General features: G+C 57.2%; 4 protein-coding genes across 4 annotated transcripts; 3 read left to right on the top strand and 1 right to left on the bottom strand.

The window, feature by feature from the left end:
- Positions 1-1,327: 1,327 nt before the first annotated feature.
- Positions 1,328-3,422, top strand: HIP1_2 (histidine permease; the record flags this gene model as incomplete). Its single annotated transcript, XM_071063637.1, has 3 exons — positions 1,328-1,938; positions 2,045-2,254; positions 2,348-3,422. The coding sequence occupies 3 exons, from the start codon at positions 1,328-1,330 to the stop codon at positions 3,420-3,422; spliced, it is 1,896 nt and encodes a 631-aa protein (XP_070919738.1).
- A 1,211-nt stretch (positions 3,423-4,633) lies between these two features.
- On the top strand, positions 4,634-7,226 carry MFIFM68171_08218 (uncharacterized protein; the record flags this gene model as incomplete). Its single annotated transcript, XM_071063638.1, has 2 exons — positions 4,634-4,841; positions 4,906-7,226. 2 exons carry the CDS (start codon positions 4,634-4,636, stop codon positions 7,224-7,226), a joined length of 2,529 nt encoding a protein of 842 aa, XP_070919739.1.
- Positions 7,227-8,418: 1,192 nt separating this feature from the next.
- Positions 8,419-10,337, bottom strand: MFIFM68171_08219 (uncharacterized protein; the record flags this gene model as incomplete). The annotated part of the gene is made up of 3 exons (XM_071063639.1): positions 8,419-9,303; positions 9,368-9,551; positions 9,625-10,337. The coding sequence occupies 3 exons, from the start codon at positions 10,335-10,337 to the stop codon at positions 8,419-8,421; spliced, it is 1,782 nt and encodes a 593-aa protein (XP_070919740.1).
- Positions 10,338-12,244: 1,907 nt separating this feature from the next.
- Positions 12,245-13,786, top strand: MFIFM68171_08220 (uncharacterized protein; the record flags this gene model as incomplete). Its single annotated transcript, XM_071063640.1, has 1 exon — positions 12,245-13,786. One exon carries the CDS (start codon positions 12,245-12,247, stop codon positions 13,784-13,786), a length of 1,542 nt encoding a protein of 513 aa, XP_070919741.1.
- Positions 13,787-13,850: the final 64 nt, after the last annotated feature.

The raw sequence follows: 13,850 nt of genomic DNA on the forward strand, positions 1-13,850 counted from the left end.
GCGGCAACTTGGGGCCCTACCGCAACAGCCTCCAGTGGCTCCGCGTTATCATGCTGCCAAGTTGGCCTAGTGAATGCGCAACTCATTCCGCTCCTTGGCAGCGCAGCCGGAACCCGTCGTCAGTAACGGAAACAACAGACCATCTCGGTTGCAATATGCGGGTGTGGTTAGCGTTCCCTGCTCAAGGCGTCGAGAAGGTTTGCGGGGCGTTGCACGCAATTCCCGAGTATGGGGTTCTCGGCGGGAGACAACGCGTCCCGTCGTTATCTCTCCTGCTGGATGGATTCCGGCGACAGGCTCGGCGGTACTGTGCTGTACCTTAGTTGGCAGTACGATAAGCCGTCCCGTGTCAAATTTGCTCGAAAGTGGCTTGTGCCTGTTAGCATTCTCGGCGGCAACCGGTTCCCTCGGTTGTTGGCAACCCCAATTGCACCTCAGTAATTCTCGCCAAGCCGCATCGCCCAGGCGGCCACAGACACTGGACGAGCCTGAAAACCGCACCATCGGTTCTGAGGATGGCGCTAATGCAGCCACTGTTGGCCCTTGCAATATCGCGGCTTAATTGCGGCCAAGAGCCACCTAGCATTTGGTACTGTGTAGGTACAGTATAGTACTGTACAGTACTCACGCATAGGTTGTACAGTACCTTAGACACGCATGCATGCGTCGTTGGTTGCGTGGCGCGATGGCAAGTCTTGGGTGGGGCCTGCCGCTCGGTGCCTCTGCTGACAATCCAATGACAGCCTAGACAAAATACCCCAACCGTTCGTTCAGTGATCACTTTACGACGATCGGATGCAGCGTCGATTTTCTTCCCTCGCCTCCCACGCAATCAACGCTTTCCATCGTCCGCAGCATCAGAGAACACTACAGATGAGTGCGTCCCCAATAAGCGTCACAGCGTAATGAGCGGCCAAACCACGCCAGAGCGCTCCGGCATCCACTGTCCACGAAGTTTGATTGGGACTGCGATTCTGAGACACTGCGGGGCACAAGCACGCGAGCATCGGCAACCGGATGACTTGCACCGTGCATCGCATCAGGTACCCGTTTACGCCTGCTTATGATCCTTATTTACGACAAAGGCCCGTCTCAAACCTTTTCTATCGGGTCGTTGCGACTGCTCATACACTTAGCAACACTTAGCGCAGCTACACGTCAAACCTCCCTGTCTTCCGTCAAAGGCGTCTCGGAAGTCGCTGGATCCACTCGGTACCCGCCGATCGACGATCAAGATCCTCATGCCCGGCTAGCGCTTCTACGGTGGAGCGAATCGAGTTATTTGACACCCGCACCTGAATCCGTCACTTCAATGACATAAGGCAGGATGACTGTCGACCACGACATTGAGATGAACCAGCTAGGGCGTACCCAAAGCCTGGCCGAGGGTAGCAGCTTCACGGTCCGGGGCCCCAGCCGGTCCTCATCCGATGCCGGCCGCTCCGCCGCCGCCGCCGCCGCCGTTGGCGGTATCACGGGCAGGGTCGGACGTTTCCTTGACTCTTTCCGCCGCGACGACAGCAGCGATTTTGCCTTTCATGTCACCGATGTAGATGCCGACACGGCCAGGAATACGTTCAGGACCGCATCTACCGTCTCAGTCGCCCGCGAGCACCAGGGGAGTCGCTACTACGACCTGCGCTCGGCCAACTCCAAAACCGCAAGCACATTACTGGCTCGGGAGCTCAAGGGCCGCCACCTGCAGATGATCGCTATCAGCGGATCCATCGGCACGGGGCTCTTCGTGGCGTCCGGGAAGGCGCTGAGCGACGGAGGGCCAGGCTCCCTGTTGCTTGCCTACCTGATTGTTGGCATCATGCTGTACTGCACAGTGCAGGCGCTCGGCGAGTTAGCCGTCGTGTTTCCGGTAGCTGGGTCGTTTTCGGCCTTCTCAACAAGATTCTTGGACCCTTCTTGGGGATTTGCAATGGGTTGGAAGTATGTGTCCCCCTCTCCCCCCCCCCCCCCCCCCTAATGCCGTGTTGTTACTACAACAGGTCCCCCGATCAACTCTGAGTCACCCTGCAAGTTAACACAAACAAAGTTATGCTCTGCAATGGATAGTGGTTCTCCCGCTAGAGATCATTGCAGGCGCCTTGACGATAGGTTATTGGGACCCGTATCTGCCCAAATCTGTCTTCGTGACAATCTTCCTCATCATTATCGTTGTGATCAACCTATTCGGGGTAAAAGGCTATGGTGAGGCCGAATTCGTGTTTGCCATCATCAAAGTCACCGCAATAGTAGGATTCATGTGAGCTGCCCGTCGCCATTTCAACAACTACTTTTCTACTAATTATTTTGCTGCCCTTCACCTATCCAACCCTCAATGCTAACTCTCCTATAGCCTCCTAGGCATAGTCATCAACATCGGCGGCACACCTACCGGAGGCTATATCGGTGGCACATACTGGTACGACCCAGGGGCCTTCAACAACGGCTTCAAAGGGTTGTGCTCCGTTTTCGTAACAGCCGCCTTCGCCTTCGCCGGCACGGAGCTCGTCGGCCTCGCCGCAGCCGAGACGGCCAACCCCCGCAAGTCCCTCCCCACTGCGATCAAACAAGTCTTTTGGCGCATTACCCTCTTCTACATCGTCTCCCTCACCCTTGTCAGCCTGCTCGTCCCCTATACCGAACCCCGCCTACTTGGCGCCACAAATGTAGCCGACGCCTCGGCCTCGCCCTTCGTCATCGCCATCGAATCAGCTGGCGCCACCATCCTCCCGTCCATCATGAACGGTGTCATCCTCGTCTCCGTCATCAGCGTGGGCAACTCGTCCGTCTTCGGCTCGTCGCGGACCCTCGCCGCCCTAGCCGAGCAAGGCCAGGCGCCCGAGATATTCGCCTACGTTGACCGCCGCGGCCGGCCGCTCGTCGCCATCCTAGCCGCGAGCAGCGTCGGCCTGCTGGCGTATCTCGCCAACGTCGAGGCGCACGTCGGCGTCTTTGACTGGCTGCTCGCCATCAGCGGCCTGAGTACCATCTTCACCTGGGCGAGCACTTGCTTGGCCCACATCCGGCTGCGCAGCGCCTGGCGCCACCGCCACCGCTCCGTGTCCGACATGGCGTTCCGCGCGCAGGCCGGCGTGGTGGGCAGCTGGGTGGGGTTTGTGTGCAACCTGTTTATCCTGGCAGCCCAGGTGTGGGTGGCCGTCTCGCCGCTCGAGGTGCCCGGCCAGGGGCCCAAGACTGCGCAGGACAGGGCATATGACTTTTTCATACAGTGCTTGGCTCTGCCAGTCGTTTTGATTTTTTGGCTGGGGCACAAGCTGTGGTACGGGACTAGTTACGTTAAGGTGGAGGATATGGATATTGATACCGGGAGGAGGGACTTTGGGAGGCTAGGGATTATCAAGGCGCAGGAAGAGGAAGAGAGGCAGAGCTGGCCAAGGTGGAAGAGATTTTATAGGGTTATTTGTTGAGACTTGATGAGATATGCCGAATATTTGGTGGTTCTAATATAGACTCATTTCTTGTACAACAGTACGCCCTCCTTACGGAGTTCAGGAGGAAATGAAGTACTCAAACTATGCCTTGCCGTTTGAGCCGCCAGCAAGCGAAGCAGACAGAGTCGCCTTGCACTGTAACTAATGGTTTCATTAGTGACTGAGAGTAATTGAAAAGGTGATGCAGATAATAGGCACGCGATACCCGCAAAGTCCTACCACCATACTGCACAGAACTAGAGAAGAACAGAGACGGATCGATGACCTCAACCCGTAGGAGCCGACTAATTATCTCACTCGGTAGCCAGCACCTGCATCGGGGGGGATTGTTCTTGATGCATTGCAGCTTCGGGTCGCAGATCGTAACGAGTCGCACCTTGGCTCTGCCATGAGGAACGTTACTTTTGAACGACAGACCTTTACCCTAGGATTTTCGGGGCACAGGCCTCGCTGCGTACATATGGCCAACTTGATCCTACACAATATAGTGTCAACAAACAGACATGATCGTCACGAACCCCGCGACTACTGACCGCCTGGTCGGGCGCTGGCCCTTGTTGCAACGCCGTCGGTTGCTAGGTCCCATAGAGGAAGGTTGCACAAGAAACGACCCAATTCCTGCAGTCTTAGTTGGGCATATATAGCCCGAGAAACGGCAGTTGCCAGCAAAATCCGGGGAACCCCGCGATCTATTCATATAGGCGTGATTACGTTGTAGATCCCACGTGTCGGATCCAGTGCCTAAACAGGAGAATCACTTGGCCGTTCGAGTGGTATCTTCCCAGTTCTTGTGCCATCCACTCGTTGAAACGTTTCCGTGTGTCCCCACATGTTGCGGGACACGACGTGAGGGGGGTCATGAGTGCTGCCAGTTCCAGGTTCAGGTGCTACCTGGCCCTGGGATACAGTCCCTGGGGCTGATGATCAGCGCTGCTGTGTGCACCCCATTCTCAACCCGCAGGGCGGATGACCGCGTTTGCTTGTGTGCCGAAGCCAACGAAGTGAAAGCGGCCGCTGTCAACCCTTGCCGCAATATCAGACGAAATGGAGTGGGCAAGGGTAATTCTTCTCCGCGCTTTCTAGCGCCCAAGTTCTCGCCCACGAATAAATTAGGAGTGTTACCGACCAACACGGCAACAGAAACTGACCACAACAGGAGTGCAAAACATCAATGATTGGCCACAACCATGTCATCTATCGTTTTGTTTCTTTCGCTGCTCGCAGCTACGACCCTGGCACAGCTTCCTTCGCCGGCGTCGGAATGCCCCGGCTATCGAGCCACCAACGTTCAGCAGGGCGATTCCTACCTCGTCGCGGACCTCATCCTTATTGGTAACTGCAGCTCTCACAGCGAAGACATCACGAGTCTGAGGCTGCTTGTCGAATATCAGACCGGTAAGCAGATTTCTCCCAGGCGGCTGGGCACGAGTTTACGACTGACATCATTGTTCCGTGTGAGACACTCGTCTGCATGTCTTGATCGAAGATTCCGATCACCAAGTCTATCAGGTCCAAGAACACGTGCTGCCTCGAGTTCGAAGCCAGAATGCCACTGCCGAGAGTGCTGCTCTCAAATTCGGCTTCACTCGGGACCCGTTCACCTTCAACGTGACGAGGGCATCCACCGGGGAGGTCTTGTTTGACACGTCGGATACGCCCCTGATCTTTGAATCGCAGTATGTCCGACTTCGCACGACCCTCCCACAGAGTCCCAACATCTACGGCCTGGGTGAGCACTCGGACGACTTCCGGCTTCCAACCGAGAACTACACGCGTACGCTGTGGAACGCCGAGTCCCCCTTCATTCGCAACCGCAATAACCTGTACGGAAGCCACCCGGTTTATTTTGACCACCGCGGAAATTCGGGCACACATGGCGTGTTCCTCCTAAGTGCCAGTGGCATGGACATAAAGCTGGGGCGGACGGAGACGGGAAGCCAGTATCTGGAGTACAACATAGTGGGTGGGGTCCTCGACTTCTATTTCCTTGCCGGCCCCGAGCCTGCCTCGGTCAGTAAGCAATACGCCGAAGTCGTGGGACTACCCGCCATGATACCGTTCTGGACATTGGGTTTTCACCAATGTAAATACGGCTGGCCAAACATCGACCATGTGGAGCAAGTGGTCGCCAACTACTCGGCCGCCGGCATTCCGCTCGAGACGGTTTGGGGAGACATTGACTACATGGACGGCAAGCGGGATTTCACCACCGACCCCATCCGTTATCCCCTCGACAGGGTGCGCGCTCTGGTCGACTCCCTCCACGCCAACAACCAGCACTACATCCAGATCCTGGATCCCGGCATCAGCAATACTGCCAACTACGGCACCTACACTCGCGGCGTAGAGAAAGGCGCCTTCCTCCGCGCCGCCGACGGCTCTCTCTACCGCGGGCTGCAGTGGCCAGGCGAGGTAGTCTGGCCAGATTGGTTCGCGCCTGGCACCCAGAACTGGTGGGCCTCGGAAATCCGTTCTTTCTACGACCCGGCCACGGGCATCGACGTCGACGGCCTCTGGGTAGACATGAACGAAGCCTCCAACATGTGCCCGGACACGACCTGCCTCTCCTCTGCATCGGACCCGGAGGAGTCTTCCGGCACGGCCATGCGCCGGCAGACGGACTCCGCCTCGGGCCCCAAGCAGGGCCTCCCGGGGCGCGACCTGTTCGAGCCGTCGTACCGCATCGCCAACCACCGGGGGGCGCTGTCGGGCCACACGCTCTTCACCAACGTGAGCAACGCGGACGGCACGCGGCAGTACGACACGCACAACCTGTACGGGACGATGATGGCGGGGGCGACGCGGGCGGCGCTGATGGGGCGGGCGCCTGGGAAGCGCCCGTTCGTGCTGACGCGGTCGACGTTCGCGGGGGCGGGCGGGCGGGCGGCGCACTGGTTCGGCGACAACGCGTCGACGTGGGCGCACTACCGCACGGCGATCCGTCAGCTGCTCGCGTTCGCGGCGGCGCACGCGACGCCCATGGTCGGGTCCGACGTGTGCGGCTTCAACGAGGCGGCGCGCGACCGCCTCTGCGCCCGCTGGGCCCTCCTCGGCGCCTTCCAGCCCTTCTACCGCAACCACGCCGACGTCTCCGCCCCCGACCAGGAGTTCTACCGCTGGCCCCTCGTTGCCGACGCCGCGCGCAAGGCCATCGACGTGCGCTACCGCCTGCTGGACTACCTGTATACCGCGATGTGGAGGGCCAGTGACGACGGCAGGCCGGCCGCGAGCCCCTTGTGGTTCTGGTATCCCGGCGATGGCCAGACCTTTGGCGTGCAGACGCAGTGGTTTCTGGGCGACGCGCTGCTGATCTCGCCGGTTGTGGAGGATGATAGTCAGAAGGTGGATTTCTACCTGCCCAGGGATGTGTTCTATGATTTTTGGACGGGGGAAAAGGTGGAGGGGACGGGCGAGGTGCGGACGGTGGATGGGCTGGGATGGGCGGATATTCCAGTGCATGTGAGAGGTGGAACGGTGGTGCCGATGCGGGTGCGGTCCGCGAATACTACAGCGGAATTGCGCAGGCAAAACTTTGAGATTATGGTCGCCCCGGGAGCGGATGGGAAGGCGAACGGAGAGCTCTACCTCGATGACGGGGAGAGCTTGGATGTGAGTGGCCGGCATTCGGTCATTAGCTTTACCTGGGATGGGAAGGAGTTTGAGGCGAGCGGTACGTTTGGGTATGACACGGAGGTGGTCGTAGAGAGGGTGGTGGTGCTTGGTATGGGGACGAAGGAGGGGACATGGGGACTGCGTGAGGCGTTCAACTTTACACTCTAAGCATTGCATCTGAAGGAGAAGTGAGCGATAATGTGCGGTCCGTGTCCCGAACTACCCTTCACTTAGAGAGGCTTCCGGGGTTGGTTGGTAGCAAGGGTGGCATAGCTGGGGTTAGGAATAGGACAGACGTGCGCGTGCCGGCATTTCATCAGTACTTAATCGTTTGGTGTGCCAGGCCTAGCTAGCGGGGAATATGGTTTCTCTGATGACTATGTCACCACCTGCTAGCCTCTATTACAACAACGTTGCATGTCTTATACTTAGTACACAGTTGATCGTTACGACACCTAGCCTTAAATCTTTATTCCACGGCTGTAGGCACTGAGTGTTAATGCACGGGTAATGGTAAATAACCCCGTTCCTAGTACCAAGATGATGAGAGTCTGAACAGAGACAAGTCTATTGAGATTGCTGCCCGAGGTACCTAGAGAACCTCTGAGGATACCCGCCTCGCCTCGGTCTCCCGCCCAGCGCAAGAGATTAATGTTTAATCGACACCCCACCAGGCACCATCCTGGAATCGGTCCATAATTACTCGTTGGGGCTCAATGGTCAACCGGACACTACAAACAACCTTATACGGGTTTGCATTACCAGCCCCAGCACTCTGTGTAGGCTTCAAGGGGTGGTGGCATCTTGATTCCTTCCCGGCCGGGGTTTTATAGAGAATTTTAAGTAACAATACGCAGGCATTTACTCTTGATCAAGCATCCATCGAACCAAAATGGGTGTAAGTGCAACGAGTAGCAGAGTCAAACGGAGCCATGTAGTAATCACGATGGCAGGTCTCTGCACCGACACGCCGAACACAGCACAGTATTTTACGCAAGAGACACCTTCAAGCTAGACGTGCAACAGTAGAAACAATGGCTGAATTAGATGACACATCCAAACGAGTGGACTGACTAGGACGGCCCTACTTAACAATCATGCCTCGTGACTGCCATTTTGGCCAACATCCTGTCCCGGATAAGGGGGGGGGGGGCCGATGCCTCGGAACAGCCTTCCCTGACATCAGTAGCCGTCTTGCTGTGCTTCCCAAAGAAATTGCTTTGCTTAGAGTAAAAGACGCGCGGCCCGGACCCGAATCGAAGTCCCGACCCCGTCTTGCCGTATACCACTCCATGATTACCGGGCCTTGGGCCTCGGAAAAGGACCGTAGAGAGAAAGGAGAATTGCGGTAGGGGTGCTATCATGCTTGCATCTGAAGAATCATGTCGCCGGGGGTTGGCCAACAACCGCCTTGCCCAGTTTTGCCAGGGAAAGGCCAGCCGTTGGGGAGTGGGAAAGTGTTATTGGCGCTGTTGCCGGCGCCGCCGCCGGTGCCAGCAGCCAGCTGACTCTTGAGCTTGGCAACCTCGTCCTCGAGCTCCTGGATCCTGGCGCTGCTGGTCTTCTTGAGCTCGTCGTAGGCGTGCTTCTTGGCGTCGCGGTCCTTCTTCAAGGACACGATGCCCGTCTCGAGGCCCTCGATGATGTTGTCCTTCTCATCGCAATCTGCCTGCGCCTGCTTTAGGTCCTCGGAGGTGCGTGCCAGCGTCTTCTTGGTCGCCGCGAGGTCCGTATCTAGCGATGACACTTTGGTCTTCAACTCGCTCACCTGCTTCTGGAGTTCGTCATTGTGCTCCTTCTCGACCATGAGCTCGCCCCTGAGCTCGCTGACGTCGTGGGTCAGTTGCTTGATCATGTTCTGGAACTGCTGGATCCGGACCGCGCCTTCGGCCAAGGCGAACTGCAGCTGGACCACTTGCTTCACGAGGGCTGCCTTCTCTTCCTGACCTTTCCGGATCTGCTCGTAAGCCTCATCCAGGGCCTTGTGGTCCTCTGCATCATGCGCTTTTTCCTTGTTCAAGGTTGCTTGCAGCTCCTGGATCGTCTTCGTGAGCTCAGCTTCCGTCTTTGCCGCCGAATCAAGTGTCTCGGTAAGCTTCTTCTGGAGGCCGTCGATCTGTTTCTTCTCATTCTCGCTCTCTCCCTCAAGCGCGGTGAGTTTCAGACCCAGATCGCTGATCTGGCCCTTCAGGACGTTGTTCTGCTGCACCACTGCGTGGTACGATTTGTCCAGGGCACTGTATTGCTGCACGCGGAATTGAGTCAGTATGAATAGTACTCGGCCACGGAATGTTGCGTTTTGTACATACATTGACAGCATACTTGGCCTGATATCCGGCCTGGTCCAGATATGATGCCGTGTACGTCAGCGTCTCAACAAGCGTCCGCGGGAAGGGCATCGGCGAGTGGATTCGAGAGAGAGCGGGCTCGGCTTGGGGGAGATAGAGGTCGAGCTCGGCCTTCCCGCTAGGAATCTCGGGCGGGTTGATATCGCTTTCGGTAGCCAAGGTTGTGAGCGATGCTGTTCCCGGGCGTAAAAACCGCGCCGGGGAAAAGAAAGACTTACTGCGAATGGAGCTTGATAGAAATTGCCAGGTCGAGCAGCCCAAGGTCCACGTGGGACTCACCCTGCCCTAGGCGAACAGCAAGCTTCTTCGTCTTCTCGTCCCAAGTGCAGGCCATAGTAAAATCACCCGCGACGCTGAACTTGACGCAGCCGCCCGAGGCGGTCTCGGTCTGTTGGGAGCCTTTGTAGGTGTAGTTGACCTTGGACTGATTGTCGGCTTCGGACCACTGCCAGAAGGCCAAGATGGGCTTGTCAGCACCGAAACCATCAGGCACAATGGCCATGAAGGGCTCGTTGTCAGCCTTTTTGGGCTGGTTGTCCCAACTCAGTTTCCCGGTCCAGATGCGGGCCTCGTCCATCGACACATCACCACTGGACGTGTACGTGCGGTCCACGCTCATGGTTTTCTTAGAGCCACCGGGATTTGACATGGTGATAGAGAGGGCTTGATAACCTTGCTGAGCTTGGACCGCATAGGAGTAGTACCCCTTTCCGAAGTAGAACGTGTCTTCCCCATTCTCGGATCTGGTCACCTTGTCGATGGTCTGGCACTGGGACCAGTTCTGTTTCCTGTTGCCCCTTGAGTCAACAGTCCACTGGGAATGAGTGAATATGGTGTCCCCTGCGCGGGCGGGGCCGTTTGGCAGGACGACGACAAGAAGCTCATTCACGCCATAGGGCTCCCAGTGAAGTTTTCCGGTGTAGATGAACATGTTTGCGGTTGAGACCAGCTGAATATGACTCAGGAAAATGGAGCCAACGTGATGAACAAGAAAGAGGATTTTGGGGTTGCTTAGAAAGTTGTAAGGACAGAGGATAAAGAAATACTGCATCTGCTCAGCCGGCGCCTCTGTTTATAGTCGTGGATCCTCCGGGCCTCCAGTCATTTTTTGGTGTCGACGCCGTTGAGGCGGCAAGTCAACCCCCACCTCTCGGCCACTATGCTGCAGATCTCGCAGAACTGTTTACCAGAAGATTCGGCCAGTCAGTAACTCTCCTACAACATGTGTCGTTAGGCGCCAACTGCGATATTACAGTATTCGATTGCTGCTCATTGGTTACGCTAGTATTCGATCTACTACGAGCAGCCGGCGCTTGCTGCGCTTGATACAAGCTGAACGACAAGAACGGAAATGATCAGAGTGTGTCGGAACCTGATATTAGCTGAAAGCCGCAGTGCATGCATTGGGGAACACTATTGAACTGAGAGGAGTGGGCACAAGTGTATTCCGATCTCGCGCAGGCCTCCGGGTTTGCCAACCAGGATAAGGCTAAGGAAGGAAAGGCAGGTGTTAATTATATGTCCGGCGTTGCTGCAAGAATTTGAGGATGATCGTTTGCATCCCATCCCCCTGACCACTTACCCGCGAGATAGACCAAGAACGGGGCGGAGCAAATTGTTTGAAGGAGGCGACAGCATGTTTACCACAACACGCACGGATTGTATTGCTATCCCTAACAGTGGCACCCTGTGGCAGCAAATCGAACTTGGATACCTTAAGGTTGCGGCAGTGTCCAACAGTAGTAGCCCAGTCACGTCGACCGTTATCATGGCCTCCATGAAGCGAATGGGTAGCATCAGGGCATTGTTGGTAACGCCGGGCAATATGGAGGGGCAGAAATATCGTGAGAGAGACCGCGCCTAGCCTTGCTAGGCAGCACTTCAGCGAAGAGACGAGACGCCGTGGCCTGCAGATATGTCAGACAAGGCGATGCTGCAAAGCTGAACCTCAACGCAAAGGGTAGTGTGCATCACTAGCGCAGCAAGTGGGCCCCTGAATGCTAGGCCCCCTGTCCAGTCGTCTGTGGCGGTTCCTACCTAGCAGTCTTACTACCTAGCCATCCGGCCTCATCTGGGCTCAGCGTAAAAGTGGAGACGCGCATTAGCTTGGCCAGCACGGTAGTTTGATACCAGCCCTGGGCGGCCTTCTACAGGCTCGTTCGGCCCCGTTCATGCAGGCCTCCGATGGGCCCCGTGAAAGTCCGGTCCCGCGACGCTCAGGCTCGGAGGCAGGTGCGCCAAGGAGCTGACAGCTCAATCTTGACAACTGTGGCACGCGAAGGCAACAGAGTCCAATTGCAGGTGCGCGTTGCACGTAACGCGAGACAAGGAGCGAGGCGGCGAGGGGCGCGAGGGCGGGATGAACGGGTGGCATGCGGGATGGCAGGGGCTCGAACTCGCCATACCTGACCCAACTCACCGACGATAATTTTTTTCTTGACCATCGTAACCCGCAACCAATCATGGTAAGAGGCCAAGAGACCCCTTGTCCTTCGGGCGAGGATGTAGCGCTCAGGACCATTGAGCCGCTTCACGTCACTTGAGGACAACCCCGATCGCCGACCTTCATCTCCGGGGACCTGACCGCTGACGGCACAGAGAGGAACTGTGCAGCTACGTGTGCTTCTCCTTGACCAGAGGAAGGGGTCCAGGGAAGCGGATCCAGGGAATTTGTTCCCCTTGGCGGAACCCGGCCAGCGAGCCTAAAGTTGATGCTGTCATGGACTAGTCGACTATATGTAAGGCGCCTAGCCTCCGTGAAGAGCTCATGTACTGCTCTGATCATCACATTGGATAATCAGCATCTTCGTGTCTTTGCGCCCCAGGCTTTGAGCCACCATGCCGTCAAGCATCCCCTACGATCCCAGCCTTGTGCTGGGCAGCATCGTCAAGAAGGAGACGATCGAGAGCGTTGTCAAGATTTCGCAGGCGCAAGCGGGTCCCGATGCTGCTCAGAATCATCTCAACTCTCTGCTGGCGACAAAGCGAAGTCTTGACATGACCAGGACCGAGCTCCGCCAGCTGGGGATCCCAGACACGGACGACTCCATGAAAGAGCTCAACGCGGAAATTCAGCAGCTGGACAAGGATGTTGCTGCGGCGGCCGTGAGCTACTGCAGGGAGAAGATCGCTGCAGAGAAGGCCATCCAGGACCTCCGCAAGAACATGAGTATGGTACACGACGAGTACGAGAGTCCGGTCGACTACGTCAAGACGCAAATAAAAACCATGCCGCTCGCCGCCGACTCGATGAACATGGACGTTCAATACTTCTCCAGGGACGAGAACAGTCAAGATGCGTCGACGTATGCCAACAACATATCGTCGTTTGTGTCGGCGAGCACAAACTGGCTAGGCAAGTCGGTGTCTTCTTCCATGACCGAGGCCGCCCAGAAGCAAGCCACCCAGCAGACGTCCAAGCATAGCATCTCCGGTACGCTGGTGTTGTCGGTTACCTGCACGCACAAGAATGCGGCCATCATGGCGCCGCTGATCCTCAACGTCGACAAGGCCGTCAAAGCTTGGAACCACTTCTACGGCAAAACCGACAAGCTAGTCCCCACCGATGGCGCTTCTATGATGAAGCTAGCGAACCAGGACGATCCAGACACGGACGGGAGCGGCGACAACATCAACAAGTTCAGCATCATCTCGGGCATGACGTTCGGGTCCAGCTTTGTCGGCATGGTCCACGTCTTGAACACGACCGACACCAACGTCAGCGAGTCACTGTCCACCCTGGCGAGCTCGCTGCAGGCGCAGATGGACGCCGGCGGCTGGTTCGCCAAGGCGTCGGGCGGGTTCGGCGTGAGCGCGAGCTTCTCCAACAGCGTCAAGAACCTGCTCAGCACGCAGAACATCTCGTCGCACGTCACGCTCATCTGCATGGGCACGATCCCCTCCATGGTGGCCAGCGAGGTCAAGATGGGCGTCGAGAAGTTTGCCCAGTTCGACCCCAAGACGAGCATGGACACCATCGCGACCATCCAGAACGCGACCGTGGCGGACCAGGGCAGCGTCACGCAGGCCGCCGACGCGGCGCGCACGGGCGGCCAGATGGTGACGATGAAGGCGAGCGAGATCAAGTCGGCCCTGTCGGCCCTCGCCGAGATCGATGACGGCTCCAACAAGATCCTCGACGTCAACTCGATGATGACGGCCCTCGACGATTACCTCAAGAAGGCGTCCGAGGGCTCCTCGGGCGTCCCCATCAACTACTACCTGAAGGACATTACGAAGGGCATGCTGGCGGAGATGTGGGTTGCCAAATACTATCCAGGAAAGTATATGAAGATCCAATGGGACGACAGTGGGAACGGTGGAGGCGGTGGCGGCGGTGGCGGCGGCGGCGAGGGTGGTGGTGGTGAAGGCGGCGCGTAGACAAAGCTGCGGATATAATCCCACCGACGACAGAGAAGTTGTGGGTCGATAATGAAGCGGGATA

The sequence above is a fragment of the Madurella fahalii genome (assembly GCF_045866475.1).
Source record: "Madurella fahalii IFM 68171 DNA, scaffold_4, whole genome shotgun sequence".
NCBI classification, from domain to species: domain Eukaryota; kingdom Fungi; phylum Ascomycota; class Sordariomycetes; order Sordariales; genus Madurella; species Madurella fahalii.